Here is a 22,500-nt window from a genome sequence, read left to right on the forward strand (position 1 = left end):
AACTGCAGACCGCAGACTGCAGACAAATAGCGCTGACAAGCAGTATTCAATTTTGACATCAATGAATCCTCAACTCTTGAGTACTGTAAGGAGAAGTTTGTTTTTTGAATGGCCTTTTTGTAAGTGCGTGGCCCTCAGGATGAAGAGAGTTCTGTAATCTCGTTCTAAAGTTAGCAAAAGACTTCATCTACAAGTTAAGTCGCGATTCACTGAAAAAACAATAGTCACCCAATGATTTTGCTGATGATCGTGTATTGTATTCATGAACGCTAGATGAGAAAATAAAAAATTCTTGAATATTCTTCAGTACAGATTGTGAGAGGTACCCGGAACAAGGCTAGATATTAGCTATGATTAATAAACATTTTCTTCTATCATGAATTTGTTGTGGAACAGGTGTACGGAACAAAGTGTTTGGAATTCAAAAATTAAGAATGTTATAAATTCGTTTCATGAAAAAGAAGCGGTTCTTTTGATGTGCTGACAAGGGTTCCTTGAATAAGTTTGAATGACTTTTTAACGCCACAAGTTATGGTAACTAGCGGTTCAAATTGATTGGTGCTATTATTCTGTATTTTTAGTACTGTAATTACAATAGGCACTCCGGTGACACACAATTTCATTAACAGTTTATAGATTAGGCGGTGCCTTGAGCCTCGCTCCTTTTCTCTTGTTCGTGCTCTGTTATGTAATATTCTTCGACTGTTGTTTTCTGTCTAGTCATGAGATATGTTGCTTTTAAACTGTTGTAACGTGTTCCTCATAGTTTTCGTATTTCTGATTTTAAGTTGTGGTGCGCAAACCTCAACGGAACTTGTGCAAAAACCGAATCGTTCGAATAGGTAAAAGCTCGAAGACAGGATATGCTAATTAATGTAGGCACTGCGCAGGCGCGTTTTGCTTGCAAGGTGATACGACAGGTGATACATGACATGATTAACGCGCGCTTGACAGTTCGGAACCAAGGAATATAAAAATGCCTTAAATTGTACCAGTGAATTAGCTGGTGGTTGGAGCTAGCTCGTTTGTTCAGACCTGTTGTTGTTTCAAAGGTAAGGTACGTCGTGGAATAAAGAAGAGTCAACCGAAAGAGTGCTAGAGTTGATTTCTATGATTTTCTCGAGGAGTCAGTTTCTGTAATTACAGCAAATTAGACCCTAAAACTTTGTCATAAATTCGCCCTTAAAAGTCCAGAGGCTGATAAATGTACCAGACTGCTTTACTTTAATACCAGTGACCCCGCGCGATTAGTTAATAATTAATAAGTGCTAAATTCAGAACAAAGCTTTACCTTTTTGAAATATCATTCCTATTGCGGTATTATCTCAGTATTATTATTGTGAAGATGAGTCAAACCAAAAGAGTGCTGGAGTTGATTTGTATGATTCCCCCCGAGAAGTTAGTCTTTCTAATTGCAGCAAATTAGACCTTCAAACACGACTTAATCGGCATCACACACATAAGACATGAAAATAGATAAACCACACATTGTTGCTTTAAGATTGGAGGCTTAATTTCTTTGAGCTTGAAATTATGTTCCAATTTCTTGCTTATTATAAATATTAGTTGTAAGATAGTGCGAATCTTGTGACTGAAGTCACGCATCGCCTTTCAACCGCGTTGGCAGTTGCCTCTCTTGAATAGTAATATCCATGATAGTGTAAACAAAATTCAAATTTTTAAACCTTGTAAGTTCAAATTCAAGACACCTGAAGCTCTATTAGTCTGCTAATTTCTTCCGCTTCCAGCAAAGTGTTGCTTTAATTGATTTTTCCATTCTATTGTGCCCACTACTTCATTCAGTATCTTGAGTCGAATATTTCCCATCCGGCTCTATCTTTTTCAGTCAACTCGCGCACCCTGGTGTACGGGGGACTTTAAAGCCCCAAAGATATTTTAATCAAGATAGCGAGGCAGTGTGGCCCAGTGGTTAGAGCGCTTTCCTTGAGATATGGAGATCCCGGGTTTAAAAGCCGCTCTGACCACTCGTTGAATTTGATCCTTGCTCTGTTCTACCGTTTTGTTGATTGTGTTTCAACGGCAACGGGAACGGCAACGGGAACGGCAACGGCAACGGCAACGGCAACGGCAACAGCACAAAACAATGGTTTAATTTTGTTAAAAGGGGAAAAAAGATCGTGTTGCAAGCATTTCAGCACTCAGCTATTTTTGCGGTACTCTGCACGACAAAGACGACATGAAATCACGAAATTTGAGGCTTTGACGAGAACGTGAGCCGGCAGATCATTGAACCTTTCCGGCATTCTTTTTTAGTTTTAGCACTCACCCAAGACGACATCTACTTTTCCTCTTTTATGATCAGCCCATGAACTTTGCACACCCGAGAGTATGATATTGTACAAAATGCTTTCGGCTATAAGGTCGGTTTTCACTGGAACGCTTTGCAAACTGTAAACCAACCATTTTGAATCGGGGCATGATTGGCCAATAACCCTGGCCGATAAACTCATACAATGTTTTGCTTTCACTGCATTTACTCAGTCGGAAAATAATCCGCAATAATCATATTTTTGTGTGCCATGGTAAGTCATACAGTTTTCAAACATTTGGATTGGAACATTTTACGCTCATCATGATCTAAAATGCAACAGAATCTGCTCCAAAGATCTTTTTGTACATATTTGATATTTTTAACCCTAAGGATAGAACACTGTCACAGACGCGTTAAAGAATGTATATGCTGGAAGCTCTGCTGTCATCTCTTAACTCCTTTTAGAGCCAAAATTCAGCATGGAAAATTTCTGAATCAGCTCTCATAGTTGTAAACAAGCGGCACTCACCTTTGAACCAGAACAGCCAAATCGCTGTAAGCGACAAACACGTTTGAAATTTCCACACCATTTTGAAGGTTTCGTACACAAGTTGTGGTGACGACAATCTTTCTACAAGGTTACTTCGCGTAAGATTGCGAAATGTTCAGTTCCTACGAGAGTGGCAAGTCCTTGACAACAGGCGAAAGCTCTTGCACAGGTTCCTTTCGCGTGACTTGATCGTTGCAACGATTTGACAACCTAGTGCTATGGTTAAATCCCACAATTGCTTGTCGTCATTGTAATGCAAATTCATCTTTGCATAACTTTTTTAACATTTGTTCGACTCTCATTGGGTCACCAGTGTTTGTCAAGTTTTTCTCTAATTGCCTGCCGCGCCTTTTCTTAGACAAAAAAAGAAATCAAAAAATAAAAATAAATGCTGTTGCTGCGACGATCACTCGAGCACTGACGCTGCATAAAGAATACAAGAGTCTCGTCGAAGAATTAGCTCTTTTTTTATTCGAAGACTTCTACCTCGTCTTCGGCGAATAAAAGTCTATTCCAGTGACTTAGCTAGCCTATCCTCGAATGTCAAGAATTGGAGACTTGTGAGTCGAGAGGAGTATCTCCAGTAACTCGATTTAGTTACTAATATTATTATCGGTGAGTAAATGTACTTCATGGTGGGATAAAGTTTGAAGTCATAAGATATGATGGTGGCTCCAATTGCATTTCTAGTCAGTACTCAAACAGATTAAAAGGTAGACTGCGTGTCGGGCGCTAGAAAAGGGAAGGAACGCAGGCTAATTAAAAGGTTGAAGTGTTTATTATTTTTTGTTTCTCTCCTTTGTTTATCTGCTTCACAAGAGAATCGTTGAATCAGCGCTATCGTTTGAGAGACTACTTGTGCTTATGCAACACTACTGACGGAATTAATTTTCCCTTTTGTGCATGCTCTCAGAAAATTTGTCTCAAGAAAAGACTGTAAGGAAAGGAGGATTAACTGCAGAATGCCCTACCACCTCGAAGCTATAAACTAAATTGGGCGGATACGCGGATACGCGGATACGCAGTGGAAACACCGAGCTTAGTGGATACGCGGATACGCACTCGTTTTCCTGGTTCCCAGTCTTTCTCCTTTGTGATGCGCAAACTGAGCGAAGGACATTGATGTATATGTATTGCTCGTTCATAAACCACAATGATCGAGTGAAAAAAAATGATGCATTACAAATTACTGTGCATTATACCTCATTCTTTAAGCGTGGCCTCAAGAACATTGCCTCGTTCTAGCTTCCATTGTATGGTTCGGTTAATTACACTAAGCGCGAGTTTCAGTGATTAGGCCTAAGCGCTATTGCAAAATTTTAGCTTTCATTTTACGGTTCGGTTAACGAGATCGTGTGAAGAAGAAAGCACTGCAGTTACTCCGGGTCTTACCCACTGCCTACCCGCGTATCCACTCAGAAATATACTTACCTTATCTTTTAAGACAAAGAGGGTCTTACCCACTTCGTGTCCTCGTATTCACTCAGAAGAAATAAACTTATCAGCTCTAAAGAAAGAGCGGGACTTAGATAAAATAAAAGAACAAAAACTTTGAAAACCATACACCGGTCGGCCGCCATGTTTACAAGTCGGTGCACAGGCCACCCGCGTCAAAGGTCAACGCAAAAGTAACCGATCAAAAGGCTGAGACGACAATTCTTTTACTAGTGAAAACAAATCGTATGACCAATTAAACCCGATACGACAACTTTTTACAAGTGAAGACATCATATGTCCTTTTTACTTCATAACAGAAATGTACGTAGATCTCTATACTTGTACATAATAAATACTCACGTTTTTGTCCGTCTCAAAGATGGTTATTTCACGTTGCTCTTTCTCAGAGTATGGTGCAGGAAAATTTTTCTACCGGCATTGAAACAATATGATTATTTTCTTGCGTCGCCGCCGCTCCGATTTAAGCAATAGACCAGAAATTTGTATGGTTTATAGGCTGATAAACCATGCGGGGTATTGGAAGAACACGAGAAGAATCGTAAATCACGACCCGCAGAAGACGCGCGAAATTTCCATGAGTTTACTGGAACAATAAACCATAGCTGATTGACCAATCAGAGTGCATGCGCGCGAGCATTGATTAAGTTATTATATAAATATCTTTGAAACGTTCAGAATTTCACGTGTCACTTGCATGTGTTTCAGGGCATGAAGTGTTCATTCAATCTGTGTCGTGTTTGTTGTCGTGACCGCAGTGAAAAGGAAGAGCCCAAACATTGCTCAGGTAATGATGTATTATTTTCCGACTTTCTACCAATTGTTACGTTATTGTTGAATCACTGCATGGTATGACCTCCGTTTTCTCACCCTTACCAGACGCCGTGTGATTCGGTTTTGCCTTCGCGTCATTCATTTGTAGTCCACTCCACGACAGTCAGTGTTCGAGAATAACGAAAGAAAGAGCGATAAAAATCCGTTTATCGTACGTTGTTTTTTAGGACACCGAATCAAAACGTTGCGTTTGCGAGGAAACGATATCGACTGTAAAGATTTAAATTTCTGCTCTGAAAAGGACATGAAGGAATTAAAGTCAACAGAAACACTTGTAAGCTGACGCTGGCAAGAAAATAATCTACTCGAAGAGCATCGCAGAGATACCAACAACTCCCAGAGTCGGAAGTTGGTGAATATAAGGGTGAACGTCGCAATTAAACAGTCACGCCTGCGCTATAGCAGATGGACCATTACCAAGAGCTTGTACCTCCTAAAGTCCTGTGACCATTGTTATTGTACACGCTAAGCACGGCAATTCTGATCCATATTATGCTGTTTCGTCCTGAGCTTTTTAAACGGCAGACCTCTTTGAGCGAGCATTTTCATACTGCTTGACAATCAAGTTTTTGTTTTTCCTACCAATTTTATTGTATTTCAATGATATTGATCTCTGTTAAAAACACTTTCAACTGTTTCTTTTATGTTTCAACCTGATAGGGTTCTAATAAGTGTCCTTTGCCGTATAAATTTCAGAGTATTCGTTCTTAAAGTAGAATATTTATTGTTAAACCTACACCATCTCATTCATTTCCCAAGTCAGATGCTTGATAAGCAGGAGATTGATAACAGATTTGTAATGGCTCTTTCTTGGTTCGCCATTGCAAATGCCATCAAAATCTTTCGCCATTGGTTATCTATCACATGGGAATAAAAACTAATTTTTATAACGTAGACCTCGTTTTTACAGAAGTCCTCTGTATTCTACAAATGATACTATGAGAATAAATAAAGAAAGAAAGAAAGAAAGAAAGAAAGAAAGAAAGAAAGAAAGAAAGAAAGAAAGAAATCTGAGAAATAGCAGCTACTATTTAGCAAAAGGGAGTTGAAGCAAGAACAATGCCAATATCAAGGAAAACGTCACTCCAAAATGTAACTTAGAATTGTCGAAGTATTTAGCGATTATACCATCATGTTCACGTCGTACAAAACAGGCGCATTTTAAAAGTAAAGGTAGAAAATGATCAATTCGTTGCTCTATGCTCGCCTTATTGTTTTGTGGCTTATGGCAAAAAAATTCACTGAAATATGTTCTGGTGCAGCATGATTTTTTAACCAACAATATTGTTGTCACTTTGTGGCTTGGTCGTTGCTAGAAGGCGTTGTTGCTTAAACTACCTAATTATAGAGTGTTTTCACGTGACGTCACGGCGGCCATGTTGGTGTCCCCAACTAATCCTCCGTGAATTGAGCTCATTTACAATACAAATGTTTTCTTTTGTTTTGGTGGAAAAAAAAGGTTACTGATGACGTGAGTGAAAACACTCTATTCCATAGGTGCGCGTTCGATATGAGATGGGACTCGCTGTAACCAATCTCGTATCTAACTCACTTTTTAGTAAATTTTAATAACCTCTAAGCATTTGGAAATTTCGCTCCGCGGCACAAGCGTTTCTGCTTGTCAACACTGGATGCGATCATACGGTTTACGAAGCCATTCATAACGCTAAAAACTCAGTATCCAATGTTGAAAATTGAATTATGTAAAATATACGAATAACACGAGCATTGCTAATAAAAATGCCTGTTTTTTGGTAGTAAGTCAAATGGTAAAAAAATTGTTCTTTTCAACAAATTCACAAAGCTCCATAGACTACCCAATTGTGGTAATCAGTATTACATTATTTTTAAGTACCCCAATAGTGGTGAAAACATTCGTGTTCTCACGAACTAATGACCCTCGTACCAGTGTAATTTCATTGGGTTTTTACCCGAGCGACTAACAAAAAGAAGTGGGAGGAAGAAACGTTGTGAAGGCTTTAGCTGGTGAGAACATTAATACTTTATCACGACTCCGCTTGCTCAGTCTACAATAAGTACCAAAAGGATTGAGACACTTTCCCCTTTTATTATAAGGTGGCTCAAACCAGTTTCAACACTTGAAAGAAACGTTCTTATTAGAAGGACTGACACTACAACACTTAACAGCAATGTTGTGGTACCATATCAAACACCAATGATTCGGTCATTTTTGTGACATAAAAGGTTACCGTGACAACAGGAAAACCCTGCAAAAACACCCCATATTATGGCTTTAGCTGCTCATATCTCAAAAACGAACTTGGTGACCCCCATTTTTTTATTTTGGAAATGTAAATAGCATGCGAGAATGAAACTTTCTGCAAAGTTTAAAAGAAGTCTGTGGAACGGATTCATAGCCACCTTAAATAATTGAAAATTTAAAGTAATTCTGAATCCGCTCCACAGAATTTTTTTTAAACTTTGCGGAGAGTTTCGTTTTGGCCTGCGAATTACTTTTGTGCAATTAAAAATTGGGGTCACCGAGTTAGTTTTTCAGATATGAGCAACAAAAGCCAAAATATAGGGTGTTTTTGCAGGGCTTTCCTGTTGCCATGGTAACTTGTTACGCCACAAACATAACTGCATCTTGTTTACCAATAATTGGTGTTTCACACGGTACTATAAGATTGCTGTTACGTGATAAAGTGTTATAGTGTCAATCCTTCTAATAACAAGATCTCTTGAAAGTGATGAAACTGGTTTGAGCCACCTTAACTGAGGAATCTCGGACAAATCCCTGCCCCAAAATCTTTCCATCTACACCCCTCCCCCCTAACAATGCTGTTTTCTTATCGTCAACACTTCTTTTTCCGTTACCAACATTGAAGGGAGGAGGAAGGGGGAGAGGGGGAGACGAGGGGAGAGGGGGGTGGGGTGCAGTGGAAAATGTAACGTTAAGGTGATTTTTTCCTTATTGTGGTCTTCCCAGTTGTCTCAACTACTTTTGTCGCTTATTGTAGTTTTCACTCGCGACTCAAGCAACCGGTTTTTTCTTTGTGTCTCTTGATTAGACAAAAGGAACCAATGATTACACGAATACTGCTTGTGCGAATGCTTGCGTTACTAGCGAAAACAAACCTTAAGCTTGATGAATGTACGTATATTCTCAGTTTTCACATGACGTCACCGCCGCCATGTTTGTGACTCTGAACAAAGAACGGCGGCCATGTTTGTATCCCGACCCAAGTCTCCGGGAATTGCAAGTGTTTTCCGTTGTTTTTGTTGACAAACATGGCTGTTGACCAACGATAAGTGTTACAAAATGTCTTAATTACTTTGGGTATTTCATAATGATTGGGCTACCTGTGTAGTTTGGATGAACCCAAGCCTTTTTAAGTTTCATCCATGTTTTCGCCAGACACCATAGAAATGAAGCGAAGGAATATTACCGCCATTTCGGACGAATTATGTTGCTTTTCTTTCGCAGTCCTGCGCGGAGATTCTCTAGGACTTGTTTTCCTGTCAAGTGTTCCGGTAACTGACGGCTAGCGGTCAGTCCTTTAAGAAGCCTCACTGTTTCATCGTTCAAGCCTTCAATGGATACACGTTTTCTCGAACTATTAGCGCTTGTTCTTGTGCTTAAAGCGGGTGACGTGTTTGGCGAAGTTGTGTATGAAAGTAGTTCAATATCATGCAATGTGGCTTCTGTTTGGGATGTTGTATCTTCTATATCTTCTTTTTCTTCCTTTTCTTCTTCAAAGCGATTGCTTCTTAGAAGTCGTATTAACGATAAAATTTCGATATCTTCTCTCACATCGTCTTGAGCTACTTTACTCGTCAATGAATCCATTTCTTTAAGAGCAGATGTTGGATGTAAACGATCTAAAGCCATGATTACTTCCACAGTAGGTTTCAAGTGGTGTATATTTCCTTCAACAGTTGATTCGTTACCTGTGTTGTTTTCGGTCTTTTTCTGTTTTAATTGATCTCTACGTTCTTTCTTTTCCTTTCTTGTAGTTTCCCGCAACTTTTTGGCATTTCGCAACTGGAAATTTCTTGCCCTTCGGCGAAGTCTGTGTGATTGAAAAGCTATTGTTGAGAAAGACGTGTTGTGCATTTCCTTATTTTCTTTTTCTACTATGTTCTCTTCAGATTCACTTGAACTTTCGTCGTGTTGAGTTTTGCCGAAACCAAAAAATTCTTTTAGTCTATCTAGAATAAAATCCGCCATTTCGAATTCCTTTGACTGCTTGTCCGTGTTGTGTTTCACTTCTGCGTGTGAATCATTCAAAATTGCAACGAAAAAGTTGACGAAGATGAAAGCGTTAAGAAGGACGAAAGAGAATCCGAACAATGGACCAAAGACTCGGTTGACTCGCAACAGGTTAGTCAAACCCATTTCTTCTCCAAGGCTCAACAATAATTCTGAAATCAGGGCATTTGGAAACGAGGAATAATCATAGATACTGGTACCTAGCATTAGGACTGCAAATTGAGCATAAGCCATGAAAATGATGATGAAAATAACAGAGTACGATAGCAGTAATCCTCTGGATTCGCGAAATGATGACATCAGAATACTTATGTGGGGATTAAAACGAATCATACGTAATAACTTTATAGTTACAATGAAAACAGCAATTGCCAGCACCAGATTCTCCGCGTAATTCCAAACAACAGCGTCTCTAAAGCTGACTGGAACAAAGGGATTTTCTCTAACTTTTAAAGCGCTGTTTAGAACGAGTTTTGACTTGATAACGAAGAACACCACAACCAAAAATGAAAACAATATCTGCAGGAGTTCCACCCAATTCCAGGCGTCTCTAAAATAGCTGCATCTCATTTTGTAGATGTTGTACACCTCACGAATCACAAACAAAAGAGCCAATATGATGAACAAAAGCTGGCAAATCAAGTAAAATTGGTAAAATCCAGTTTGCGTGCTCGTCAGTGGAAACGTGTCGATAATGACAAAGGGATGACCATAACCAAATGGTAGAATTTCGTAGTAGAAAGTAGAGATGCTTAAATAGCCCGTATTTGGATTGTAGATAACGAATTCCAGCACAACAGCTCGAGTTTGTCGATCTATCCAACTGTATTCATGCAAATTATCAATCACCTTGGCAGCTGTGGATCTATTGTATCCTAGATCAGCAACAAAGCCCCCTCCACTGTAAACGTCAAAGAATCCCCAACTTGGTGAATTGTGCAGTTGATCCTGAGGCACATAATTCCATGGGGCTGGGCAGAGGCCAGAGAAGTTGGCCCAATCTTTGGAGCCTTCGAAAGGCTTCCATCCTGGTAAGTGATACCGGGTTTTGTCTTCCTCACCTAAACTATAGTAATCGTTGCAATGCTTAACTGAATCTCGGGCCAACTCTGGAACAATGCAAGAATCTGAAACAGAGAGAAAGAGTTTTGCAAGTCTATTAAATCTTACTTACTTATTGACTGAGTAGGAGGGCCGGACAGGAAATATTTGGCCCGAGGTCATGGCGTACGGACCGAAAGCAGTGAGGTCCGTGCCCCATAACCGAGGGCCAAATAATTTCCTGTCCGGTCCGACCTAAACTCAGTCAACAAGCATTTTATCATATGGGCTCTTTACACTATTTATGAGCACTTAGAAGATCAAGTTAGGACAAAATAAACAAACATTTGCACAGAAAATTTATCTTCATGTTGTTTGTATTTGTTTTTCTGGCTGTAAATAGCTTGGATGTTTAAAAGCGACGAAATCCCCTGAAATTGCTTCGCATGGAACGTACGTGTTCCTAGTAGGGCCGTACGGCTTTTTTCGGCCCTGGGGCCCGTTTCTCGAAAGTCCCGAAACCTTTTCGGGCCCGAAAAGACATTTTTGAAACTGCCAACTGCTTGTTTTGGAAAGCCGATCTTTTAAGATGTTTTCAAGGTAACAAAAAGGAAAATAACTGTGAAGTTTGACGACTTAAATCATATCCATTCTTCAGATACAAAGGGAATTGTGACACCCGAAAATGGCCCGTAAAGTTTCGGGACGTTCGAGAAACGGGCCCCTGATCGCGCTAATGCATTCGGCCCTCGTACGGGGATTTTCGCAATAGTCTATAATGAAAGCGCGCGCGGGGCCGTACGGGCCATATGATAAACAGCCTTTTCACTGCGTGAGATCTTAAAGTGGGTTTGGGTCAAAAAAATTAACAAACTGCGAGAAAATTTCCTACCTTTCTGAACCCTTAGTTGTCTGAGTCGGGGCATTCCCAGCAGAATGGAGTTCTTGTTATTGATGTACTCTTGTTTGGTGGCTTTCTTGCCGTTGTACCACTCGTTAGCGTAAATCCCATCCACAAACTGACCTTTAAGCCATTTCCAATAAAATCGGGGATCTTTAGCCTACACAACAAAATCAAGAATTAAAGGTGAAGCTTTGTTTCCAGGCATGCTCTTACGATCGCGGCCGAGTGTGAAATCTATGTCAGGGCCTGGGCGGAAGTGTGGCCCAGTGGTTAGGACGCTTGCCTTGAGATCCGGAGATCCCGGGTTCAAGACACGCTCTGACCACTCGTTGAATTTGTTCCTGGTAGTCCCTGGTTCAACTTCTCAGATGCACTTGTAAATAGCCAACTGGTTTGCCTCCGGCCAGTTGGGATTCTTAACAGTTGTTGTTGTTCTGTTGCGTCGTTTCGTTGTGTTTCATTGGCCCTGAAAAGCCCCTTTTTTGTTTAGGAGGTCAATTAAGAAGGTAATGTAATGTAATGTAATGTAATAAGGTAACCTTGTAGTGAGCGAAATCACGAATTTATTACATAAAAAATAAACTCGAATCAACGTTCTGTGACGGTTTTTTCAACTTGTCCCGGACCGACTTCGGCTTTTCCAAAGTGTTACACTCACATATCTCGAACAACTTGTCTCTTAACGGAGTTGCGATACAAGTATTAGTTGTAAGCACGAAAAACTGCTCAGTGTAACAGCGCCTTTGAAGTGGTAGAGTATCTACCACTTCAAAGGCGCTAATACACTGAGCAGTTTTTCGTGCTTACAACTAATACTTGTATCGCAACTCCGTTAAGAGACAAGTTCACCAGCCGTTTGCTCAGCTGGATTGCAACTGAAAGGTATCAGTTGCCCAGAAGTGTTTTCGTTTACGTTAATACCTACTCACCCGAGGAAATTTATTGAATGTATCCTCGAGGTTCCTCGTGACTAAATATCCATGATAGCTTCGGTTGCCATAGCACACAACCGTCAATAAGGTTAAAAACAGCATATAAAGGAACAATTCTTTGCCAAACGAAAACATTTTTGCCTCCTTTAATCGGTACTCCCTCGCTAATTCAATCTCGTCTTCAGGAAGAGTCTTTATTTCGATGCTTGATAAAGCCGAATCCGTCGTCCCGTTAGTAGATGACGCATGCTCAGATTTGACTTGATCACCTCTTTCTTTCACATCGGATTTAGAACCAAAGAAATATGCAGTTATAAGCACAATGATGACTATTTTAACTGGCTGTATAAGAAACAAGTCTACCGTAAACGATACGAGCATTGACGAAAGCCATTCGTTGGAAATATCCTTACCCCATTGTAAGCTGAAGAAAAACGTAAATGTCGCAGATGAAATTACAGTGACGAAACTCAGAAGCCAAGCGATGTATATAAAATAATAAGGAAAGAGAAAGTCTTGTTTAGGTAAGGCTCTGATTCTTTGTAATGTTCTTCCTGAAAGCGTTGCATGATCGGACAAATTACTTTCGGTTTCCTCTTTTTCTCGCTCTTTTTCCTTTGCTTCACCCCAACATGAAAAAGCCTGAATCCTGCTATGAACCGATGCAGATTTGTTCTTCAGAGCGGATGGCGTTATTTTATTGGAACGATTTTCAGCGCTGTTTCTGAAAATGGCCACTATCAACAAGTTCACCGGAGTTACTATCAATGCGCTCTCCAATCCTACCACAACCTGTCTCCAGCTGAACTTTAAAGGACCAATCTGTATTGTAGGGTCAGCTACGTCGTCAGTCCGATAAAACAACGCATTGACCAACATGGCGGACATCAGCAAGCACAAACAACAAGTGGTCCTTTGAACGCGCGTGAATTTACTCTTCGGGGGCTTGGTAACTACAGACAACCACATGTGGCCTTCGGTGAAACTCGAAGAGCTTCGCGAGTTTAACGAATACTTGAAAGACTTCTCCTCCTCAAGGGAGATCGGAGTTAAAAGTCTGTCGATTTTGCCATCTCCTTTTTCCAAGGCAAACCACGTGTTGCCGGGGAAGGTCAAAATTCTTCCCGTTTGGACATCTTTTATTACCATGTGGCTAAAAAACCAAGAGGGGTGTTTTCCTGAGTTGTCGTGCCAAATATGAACGAATTGAATTTCACCCAAAGAAACTGGCAAATGAATCACGAACAGGTCTTCGTTCCCTCGTGCCAGGACTCTTCTTGACTCGATCATGTTCCTGTTTAATAATATGCATTGGCTGTCTGCCTCGCTTCCATGAATGACCATGGCAACGTTAGCATCCGTCCCAGAATTCTTCCACACTCCAGTAACAATGGTTAGTTCGTACTGAAAGCCATCTTCAATTGAGGAGTTCAGGTGCACGGGGAGACCAGTCTGCATACACGAAATAAAAGGAATACTTTACTGTAATGTAGTCTAAACTGTAAGGGACATAGAATGTAAATATTCTCCAAAAGGTATGTGACGCATGTTTGCCCCCTGGGCATGTATTCTTTTGTTGTCGTAGCATATTTCAGGTAGGACTGTTGTAATGTGTGTTCATCTTAGCTCTCGAACTTTTAAAATTTGGTTTTTACTAATATTTTTCTGCTGATTAAAATTCCTGTATCATGTAATCACCTCTGGCCCTCAGAGGTCGGGGCGGGGTATATGTTCAGAATTTCCCATTGGGTTTTTGTGTTTTTTGTGTCAAGCGGCTGCACAATTTCCTTAGTTGCATTCATTTCTGTTGTGCTTACGGGAGATTTGTACCTTATTTGGACAGCATTAAACTCTCAGGCTCTCAGTTCACGCTGTGCGCCCACTCTTGTGAATGAGTCGTGAATAAAGATACGAAACAAATTTCTTGAACAATTGCTGTGAGTTTTCCTGCGCTACCACATTCAAATTTCTCAGTTACGTAATCACTGAAAATCGCTCATATTTACAATTATAGAAACAATTTTGACTAGGAAGATTTAAAAGTTAAAAAAAAACCAAGTGTTGCTCGCCAAAATTTCTGCCGGGCCGATCGCCGAGATTTAAGGGATCCGGATTTCGTCCGATCAAATGAAAACAAGGCAGAAACTCCTCTTACCATAAGCGGGGGTATGGGGGGGTGGGGGGTGGAGGGAGGACGTGTGGAAAGTATGAAGGTCTTGACAAAATTCCTCAACAAAATATATAAAGCGTTTTTATATGACGTCACGGTGGCCACGTTGGTGTTCCAAAACAAAGAAATGGCGACCATGATGGTGTGCAAAACTAATTCTCAAGGAAGTAAATTCTAACTGTATGCAAATACTTTCTTTTGTTTCAGTAATCCAATATGGCTGCTGGTCTCGTGAGTGAAAACGCTCCGTACAATTCGAAACAAAGCCAAACTTATTCTCACCTGGGCCCGATCTTTTTTATCAGCTTTTCTTGCAAATATACAAACCAGGAAATACACCAACAGTGCAGCAATAATCGTGCAGAGAACAGCAACATTTCCTGTCTCATGAATCCGCGTTAGTTCCGTAAAGACCACATCGAAATCAAGCTTATTGGGCATAACCAGGACTCCTCCGCCAAATGAGGTCAGGTGGTTACACAGGCATTGCAGAGAGGTTGAAGTGGAATTCAATCCGACCTTAAAAGAGAACCACTTTTTAGGTTAGTGCTACTTAAAGTAGCATTGTTAGAGAGGGCATGCAACATTGCACAAATGCAAACAAGACCGGCACCGCGATAATGCACCTCGGCTGAGCTTGTCTGCATAAGGTCTGATTAACCCTTTCGTGTAAATCGCCGGCGCTTATTTCCCTTTCGTAAACGGTCGTTGCCATTTGAAACGGTCGATGCCATTTTTTAGCTCTGAATTACACTCACTAGGTATAAGAACTCAAAAGGTTGCGGGTACTGGGAGTTGTGTCTCGCTGATCATATGGGTTAGGGTTCGGGTTAGGGCCCTGTTCAGGGTGAGGGCTAAGAACCCGAGTTCGAGACTTAAAATTTTCGGACTCTTTTTTTCCTCCAGTTTTTCTTTCATGAATGTTTTTTTTTTTCCTTTTTTGTCTTAATTTTGGTAATATTTTTTCTTAGTTTGTTTCTTTTAATTTTCTTTGAAGTGAAGTGTGTAGTCGACCGTTATAAATGGCATCGACTGTTTCAAATGGCAACGACCGTTTACGAAAGGGAAATTTGCATCGCCGGCTGGCGAGCTCGCGTCCTCCCGGTTTCATTTTTTCGATATAATGAGGCCTGCATAAGCACTAGAAAATGGAACGGTTTCCGGTGTCTTGTGCTATAATGCTTGTGTAGGCAAGCGAAAAGAAAGAAAAGCAAAAAATAGTCAATGTTACCAGCGAGCATTGTTATACTGAAAGACGGTTTGCGGCCAGCAGGTCAGTCTGATTTTCCTCACGACTCTTGCTTTTTGCTGTGTCTGAAAATCTCCCTCACCTAAGCCGTTTTCGAGGGAGACATTCGGGGCAGACTCCAGGGGGATTCCCCCGGTGTTGTGGTCTGTCATACTCTAACATTATGCGTGGGTTGGGTGGGTGAGATCAAATATGGACTGACAGGGGATGCTAGGAGCTCCTTTAAAGGCTGACGTCAGATCTCATCCCAGAGAAAGAATTGTAAACCGCCAGGAGACTGCATGTGCTATGTGCAGTATATAAAAATCTAAATCCAATCCAATCCAATCCATCCATTACTAGAACCAAGGAGCTTACCTTGCAGCCACGAGACAACCACTGTTCCTTTACGCTGTCCCAAAACAAACACTCCTCCTGTTTGACATTCATCGAATAATTAGCGTCTGTTTTAGGGTTATAAACCGGTATCACCGTGATGTTTTCTGGTTGTGGAGGGTCCTTAACTTCCACACACGACCTCTTTTGCCGGCCCTTCCCGAAGCAAGACCGTCGTTTGCGTCTTTCGGCTTTTTGCTGACTCTGTTCATACAGAATCCCAATAAAGTAAGATCCCGGTTTTCTTAGCACCGAATCAACTAGGAGGAAGTCGTATGCTGTGTCGTTGCAGTGTTCCTGAGAGCGGCACGCCTCATCCGGGAGTTTTCTTTTCGCGTCGTATTTTGTGACGGTTGGCCGCTGATCATAACTCACGAATACATCGAATACAACAGATCCTGTGGGCTGTATCTAAAAAGCAAAGTCAAATTTGTCAAAACATAGTTGACTGACCAAGTTGAAGCGAGTGGTTCTTATTTTATGATACATTGGTTGCAAATAAATACCAATGAGACAAAAACGCACAGAAACATCTTATCCTTGCTGAGGGTAACTCGAGAAATGTCCACAGATCCAGGAAATTAGCAATGATGAACCATGAAACTAAAAGAATTCAAAACCAGTTCTCTAAAGTGATTTGTTGGCCACACAAAAAATCATTACTCACCCTGAGTCTTACAGCATTGCCATCAGCGTGGGGCAAATCAATCTTATGGTAGGTCATCTTTCCTTTCTCGCTAGGTTTAGCAAAGAATGGTTCTTTCGGTTCATTTGGCTCTTGTATCGGGTTTAGTCTAATATTCAGCTCCACATCTTCTTTGCTGTTTTCGACCTTTAAAATGTCGCCATTATCATCTTTAAGGACTAGCCTCAAAACAATAGAATTGACCAAAGCTGAACTAGGGTCCGAAGTAAATGGATTGAAAGCGCTCGTTGTCACCTATTGGCAAAATAACATATTTTCATTTGGCTTTCATAAATCGATTTCGTGTATTATTTGGTGCTCACACGAGAGGTTTGATCAGGCAAAATTTTGTTTGTGACAAAATAATGTCCAAGCTGCTTAGCAATCTAGCGAAAAACTTGACATTATATTTTGAAAGTGAGCTTTCAATACAAGTTGGAGGGAGAGGATTCACAACTTGTTGGGGCAATTATTCCGGGTTAAATAAAGGTATTTAGGTGCTTCAGGCTGCCTTGCTTAACTGTATTTGATAAATAAGCTGGGCTCAAACAGAGACCTATGAGTGGAAATGAAGCAGATAACACAAGGAATTGCAGGTTAACAATTAAGGACATTTTTATGGTGACAACCTCCCTTCATCGCACCAATGTATTAACATGCGCGTGGGCTACGTGTTTCCCGTCCCTTCTTCTGGTGGGTTCAGATTCCTCTCTTTTCAATCCCTTTCGCCAAGCAGAATAATGTATGTGTGAGTCATAAACTAGCGACGCAAGTCGGCCCGGTTGGATACACCAAGACAAGTTGACTGATATGCAAAAATTCAGTACTTTTTTTTTAAATCCAGAATGAGATTGCTATACAAGGAGCTCACCACAGAGTCCACAAATTTAGTGTTTTTGGCTTTGTCATCAGTGATGGCTGTAAACGGAAGCCTAAATCCTACACCGTCTTGGATGAACTCCCTGGTCTTCTGTAGTGAGCCCGGACTGTTTCTGTTAAGCATCATGCTCAATGAGGTGGTTTTCACCCGATGAGGTTCCTGGTCAACAACCATTCTGGACAAAAGAGTTGTTCCCACGTCATCTAAAAGCCTTTCGATATCTTTAGTTACATTCTGGCTCTGAAAGACAACAGATATTAACAGTAGTGTAGCACCTCTCGTAACCTGCTATTGTTTGGTATTGGGAGCAGCGTCTAAGTCAGTGTTTGAATTATTTAGTCTTCTGTGTTTGGCAGGGGTAGCGAGCCAATGAGAGAGCTGATACATCATCCGATATTAAGAGCAAAGATTTCAGACTTTAACGATGCAATTGATGTCGACGGTCCGGGTAACATATTTTATGGACGGTGTCTCTCAGATTGTGCGCTCGCTATGATTAGCAAATTTGTAATGGTAATAGGACTGAGTGGAGTCCAATTCGGTCTGTTATCATACGAGTGATAACAAAATCGGACGACCGCGCAGCGAGAATGAATGCATTTTCCGCGCTTTTAGTTCTTTGAATCGCGAATTGCCCTTGTTGAAGTTGGCCAGAGACATTAATGAACTTTCTTTTGGTTTTGATGCACAATTAAAAAAACGAAAAAAATCAGACAAACATTTTTGCTGCTTAAATAAACACTGACCTAGCATCGATTGCTCATTTACCTTTGTTCGTACGACAGATGGCAATTTTTTCTTTCCAATCACGCTGGCTTTTTGAGCAGCAGAATTGAGGACATTGCCAAGGCTCAGCACCAGGTTCTCTCCTCCTTGTTCAACCAGAGTTGATTCAGCGGCATAATCCTCTTTGGTCTTGTCTCGTAACAAGGATGTCAAGGATGACAGAGTTTGCAAAGCAAGATCCTAAAGTGTAATTGAGTTTTTAGCTTAGTTCATTGCGGATGCTCAATAAGGACAGGAAGAATTTGAAAATTATAAATATATTTTATTAGCAGCAATACTCATTCTCACGCTTCTTTTTTAAAAATCAGCAATGAGGACGTCCTCAGAGATGAGAAGGGAGGGGGAGTGAAATTTGGGGTCCTTGCTCTCTTAAATTTGCTTGTGTTCCCTTGTACCCTAAATTGCTTCCAAACTTGTTGTCAGCTTCTTGATCCATAAAATGGTTTATATTCCCTAAGATATTTTGTCTTTGTTTCCCAGTTCTTTTTCCCTTTTTACCACGTTATCCGTTCGGATCACGAGCCAAAAAGTAAATAAAAAACAGGGATGTCAGATATGGTCTTCCAGCGGTCTTCAATCACCTTTTGAAGAACCAGGAGGCAAAAAGCGAAAATAAGTAGCCGTGTTTCACCAATTAACACCTTCATGCTGATAGCAGCGAAAGCTCCTGAGCTTGTTTTATTTGGGTGTTCTCCGAAGAAAGCAATTACAGACTTCATGAAGATATTTTGCAACCGTAGAAGGGAAGGTAATAGCATCCGTTAGTTGCACTGTGTTCTAAGTTCTATGAAATTCGGAAACTCTCCGACGGTGGATGAAGGCACTGGCAAGAAGGTTAAAACAGTATGCCCCCATAATGCATTTTTTCCTTTCCAAATTTCAAACGGGATTTTATTTTGTCCAAAAATAAACGATCTATGATAAAGTAGATAGCACGTGTTTATAACATGGCTATCACGTGCCTACCTGTGTTTCTACTGTGACTTGCTCGGGTTCCAGGGTTGCTCGTCCAATCACAGATGTGACTTGAGTCAATGACTGCAAATTACCCACTTCCACAGTAGACACCTCTTTTACAATAGAAGACTTAATCTGCAAAGAAACAAATAAGAAAATGAGATCGCAAAGGATGTGTTCTATCTGTCACTTGATAAGCTACAATACATAAAAGAGACTGCGTGTTAGATAAGACAGTAGGAAGCCTAAGCAAGAACAACGAGGATGACGGCTACGAGAACGTTATCTAAAAATATTGTTTCCCGTTATTGTAATAATTTCCTGATTATTCAAAGTCGTTCGGCATGGAAAGTGTTTATCAACATTCCAGGTATGAAATTGACATGAACAAAGTGGATATTTGGAGAGAAAACTGAAACTTCATCGTCAGACGCTAGCGTCCTCAACATAACCATAAATTTGATCATTTCACGTCGTTCTCAGGACGAGAACGGCAAGGAAGTGTATCAAAATGTGAAACGCACGCGCGAGGCGCGCGAAGCTATTTTTTTTCTAATTAAACCTTTTATTTTGTGGCGTTCTCGTAGTCGCAATCATCGTCCTTGCTTAAGTTTGGCCCTATTCTGACGAAAGTTATCATCTTATTGGTCAGTTAGTGCAAAAGTGGACCGCGTAGTCATGGTAACAACAGATAAAAATAACCTTCGTAGCATTGACGCCATCTAAAAATAGAATTCAAATAATTATCGTGGGGCACAGGGATTCGCTCTCCCAACTCATATTCTCTTGGTTAGCTTTCAGTTATAATGTCGTATTTTACCAATGCAAGTAGGATAATGCCTGAGAAACATCGCTAAATTTATTTCCCGTATGAGAAAAAAAGGATTACATCTAATTGGGAAGAGGAACTTTTTGGGAATTGGGATGTTTAGAAGTCAGTTGCCGCGTTTTTTTCCCGGGATGTACGCATGGGGAGCACACGGTTTTATCACGAAAACTTGAAATTCAAAATGCCAACGTTGGCGCCCTCCCCTGAAAGACTTTTGGGGGAAATTAGCAAATCGTGGCCAACGTTCTCAATTTTTTTCTCTGCCTTTTAATCTTTTTTTGTTTCCAAAACACTACAAGACGATTCATGATACGCATTGTGTTGGGCATGGTGTTGTTGATTATAATGCAGTCGCGTTAAACCAATCAAAACCGCCGAAATAATATTATTCCAAACAACAATCCGAATTTTTAATAGATAGTAGATTCTTGTTTTAATAAATGTCTTACTGTTGACTTTGTTCACATACTTCAATCTTGTCTTCAGTTTGAATTGTTTCCGACTGTTGCACAGTTTGCAGGACGGCGTTTGCGAGCTGAGTGGCCTTCTTCACGTCACCCAGTTGCACAAACTGATTAAGCTGACTGTTGTTACCCACGGCAAGACCGCTGAGATCCTCTCCTGCAGGCGGGGGCTCAACCTAACAAAACACAAAAAGGAGCAACAGGTGAGTTCATTACTAACATACATGGCAGTTTGACGGATGAAGCTTGAAGAACTAGGGAACGGAATTAGACTGCGTATGAGCTGAGTGTCGCAAGGACACACACATGCTGTATGACGCACTGAAAAACATTTTTTGCAATTAACGTCACTGGTGGATGAGCTGCATAAGAAGCAAAACGTTGCTTCAGGAAAACATATGTGGTACGCTGTTCCACGTTTGGCATTGCTGAAATCAGAAACGGATCTTAAAAGTGCTACTATGACCAAAAAAATCAATTTATTTTTCTTTAGATTTCAAAAATATGTTAACTAAACGGTAAGTGATCTAAGTTTTAAGCCTTGATTTAAAGAAGTCGCCTGTTTATTTTCACTAGAATTTTCCTATTTGACGGACCGCCATTACTGAATTTTGAGTCTTGAGGGAGCTGGATCGAGAAGAAAATGGCGTCAAAGACTCAATGGTTTAAGAATGCAATGCGTCTGTACGCGGCTGAATTAATATGCAGCACGGGACTTTCGGGCTTTCAGACTTTCAACTCGTGTTTTGCATATATATTAAGCTGCGTTTCAGGGGCACCCAACGAATCTGTTCCTCACATTATCTGTTCCCCAGAGGAATCTTGCTGGCTGGCAAAAATACAGGTGTTTCGATGAGCTGGCTGGGAAATTTTGTTATTGATAGAGGTTTTGCCTGGTAATTACTGACTTTTTCTAGCATTTCAATCCGAGCTGGCTGTAGAAAATCTGAAGACTGAGGACGACTAAAAAAAAACCCCATCCCTCTCCCAAACATACGACGGCTGGTCAGAGTGATTGCGCTTGCGGAAAAAAACCTGTTTTGTCCCGGTTTTGTCGCTTTTGTTAGGTCGTTTTGGATCGAGGGATTTGAAAGCGCGCGGAATTCCTGGCTGGGAAACCAACCAATTTTATCTAGCTGGCTGGGAAATTTCTTGTGTGTCTTGCTGGGAAAAAGGAACAGATCATGTTTTCCCAGCAACACTGAAAAACACCTGAAAATGCCTAAATAACATTTATTTTACAAAAAATTGGTCGTTGGGTGCCCCTGGCGTTTACACGCTGAAATTCTAGTGAGTCAATGACGTCCAATCGGTCAGCAAAATTTACGCTCAAAGTTAACAACCTTTACATACAAAAACAAAAATCAAAATTTTGCCAGTCAAGTGTTAAGGAATCACAGTAAGAAGCACTCTAACAGTCAAAATATTAATGAACATGCTTGTAATTGGGCTTGCCGCATATGCCGGACTTTTCCGCAATTTGTGTAACGAGAAAATAAATGTGTGAAAGAGGCCTGCCACTTACTATTACTTGCAGTGGGACTGTAGTTTCTGCAGACAAACTGTCCTTTATTGTAATCTCAAATTCGATGACAAAGTCTTCATCTTTCCGACCTTGGGGAAGCACTGTTCTGGTTTGAGCTACATATCCGAAGGAAACAACAGTGTACAAACCGCCACCCGTTTTGTAGGCAAATTGGTATGTAAGCGGTTTGTCCTGATCCTAAGGAAAGAAATCAAAGAGGAACTTGTGCATTTGTTCACTGCTGACTGAACAACAACAACTTCGAATCGAAGACTGCGCATTATTAGTCTTCTTAAAATAAAATCGTGAGAATTCACGGTTGTGGTACCGAACCCGGGCTGCATAGGTTGGAGGCCAG

General features: G+C 40.7%; 1 protein-coding gene across 1 annotated transcript in view; it reads right to left on the minus strand.

Annotated features, from left to right (window-relative positions):
- Positions 1-7,704: 7,704 nt before the first annotated feature.
- The window catches only part of LOC137972020 (polycystin-1-like protein 2), a 26,634-nt gene continuing 11,838 nt past the window's right edge, over positions 7,705-22,500 (minus strand). The window contains exons 7-17 of the mRNA XM_068818823.1: positions 22,143-22,340; positions 20,623-20,793; positions 19,334-19,459; positions 18,350-18,547; positions 17,573-17,821; positions 16,684-16,956; positions 15,999-16,427; positions 14,675-14,911; positions 12,220-13,674; positions 11,279-11,447; positions 7,705-10,472 (exon numbers count right to left, since the gene is read on the minus strand). Of these exons, the coding sequence (XP_068674924.1) occupies positions 8,518-10,472; positions 11,279-11,447; positions 12,220-13,674; positions 14,675-14,911; positions 15,999-16,427; positions 16,684-16,956; positions 17,573-17,821; positions 18,350-18,547; positions 19,334-19,459; positions 20,623-20,793; positions 22,143-22,340 (5,460 nt within the window). The 3' untranslated portion in view covers positions 7,705-8,517. The remainder of the gene's footprint in view (positions 10,473-11,278; positions 11,448-12,219; positions 13,675-14,674; positions 14,912-15,998; positions 16,428-16,683; positions 16,957-17,572; positions 17,822-18,349; positions 18,548-19,333; positions 19,460-20,622; positions 20,794-22,142; positions 22,341-22,500) is intronic.

Source organism: Montipora foliosa, chromosome 9 (assembly GCF_036669935.1).
Source record: "Montipora foliosa isolate CH-2021 chromosome 9, ASM3666993v2, whole genome shotgun sequence".
In the NCBI taxonomy this organism is placed as follows: domain Eukaryota; kingdom Metazoa; phylum Cnidaria; class Anthozoa; order Scleractinia; family Acroporidae; genus Montipora; species Montipora foliosa.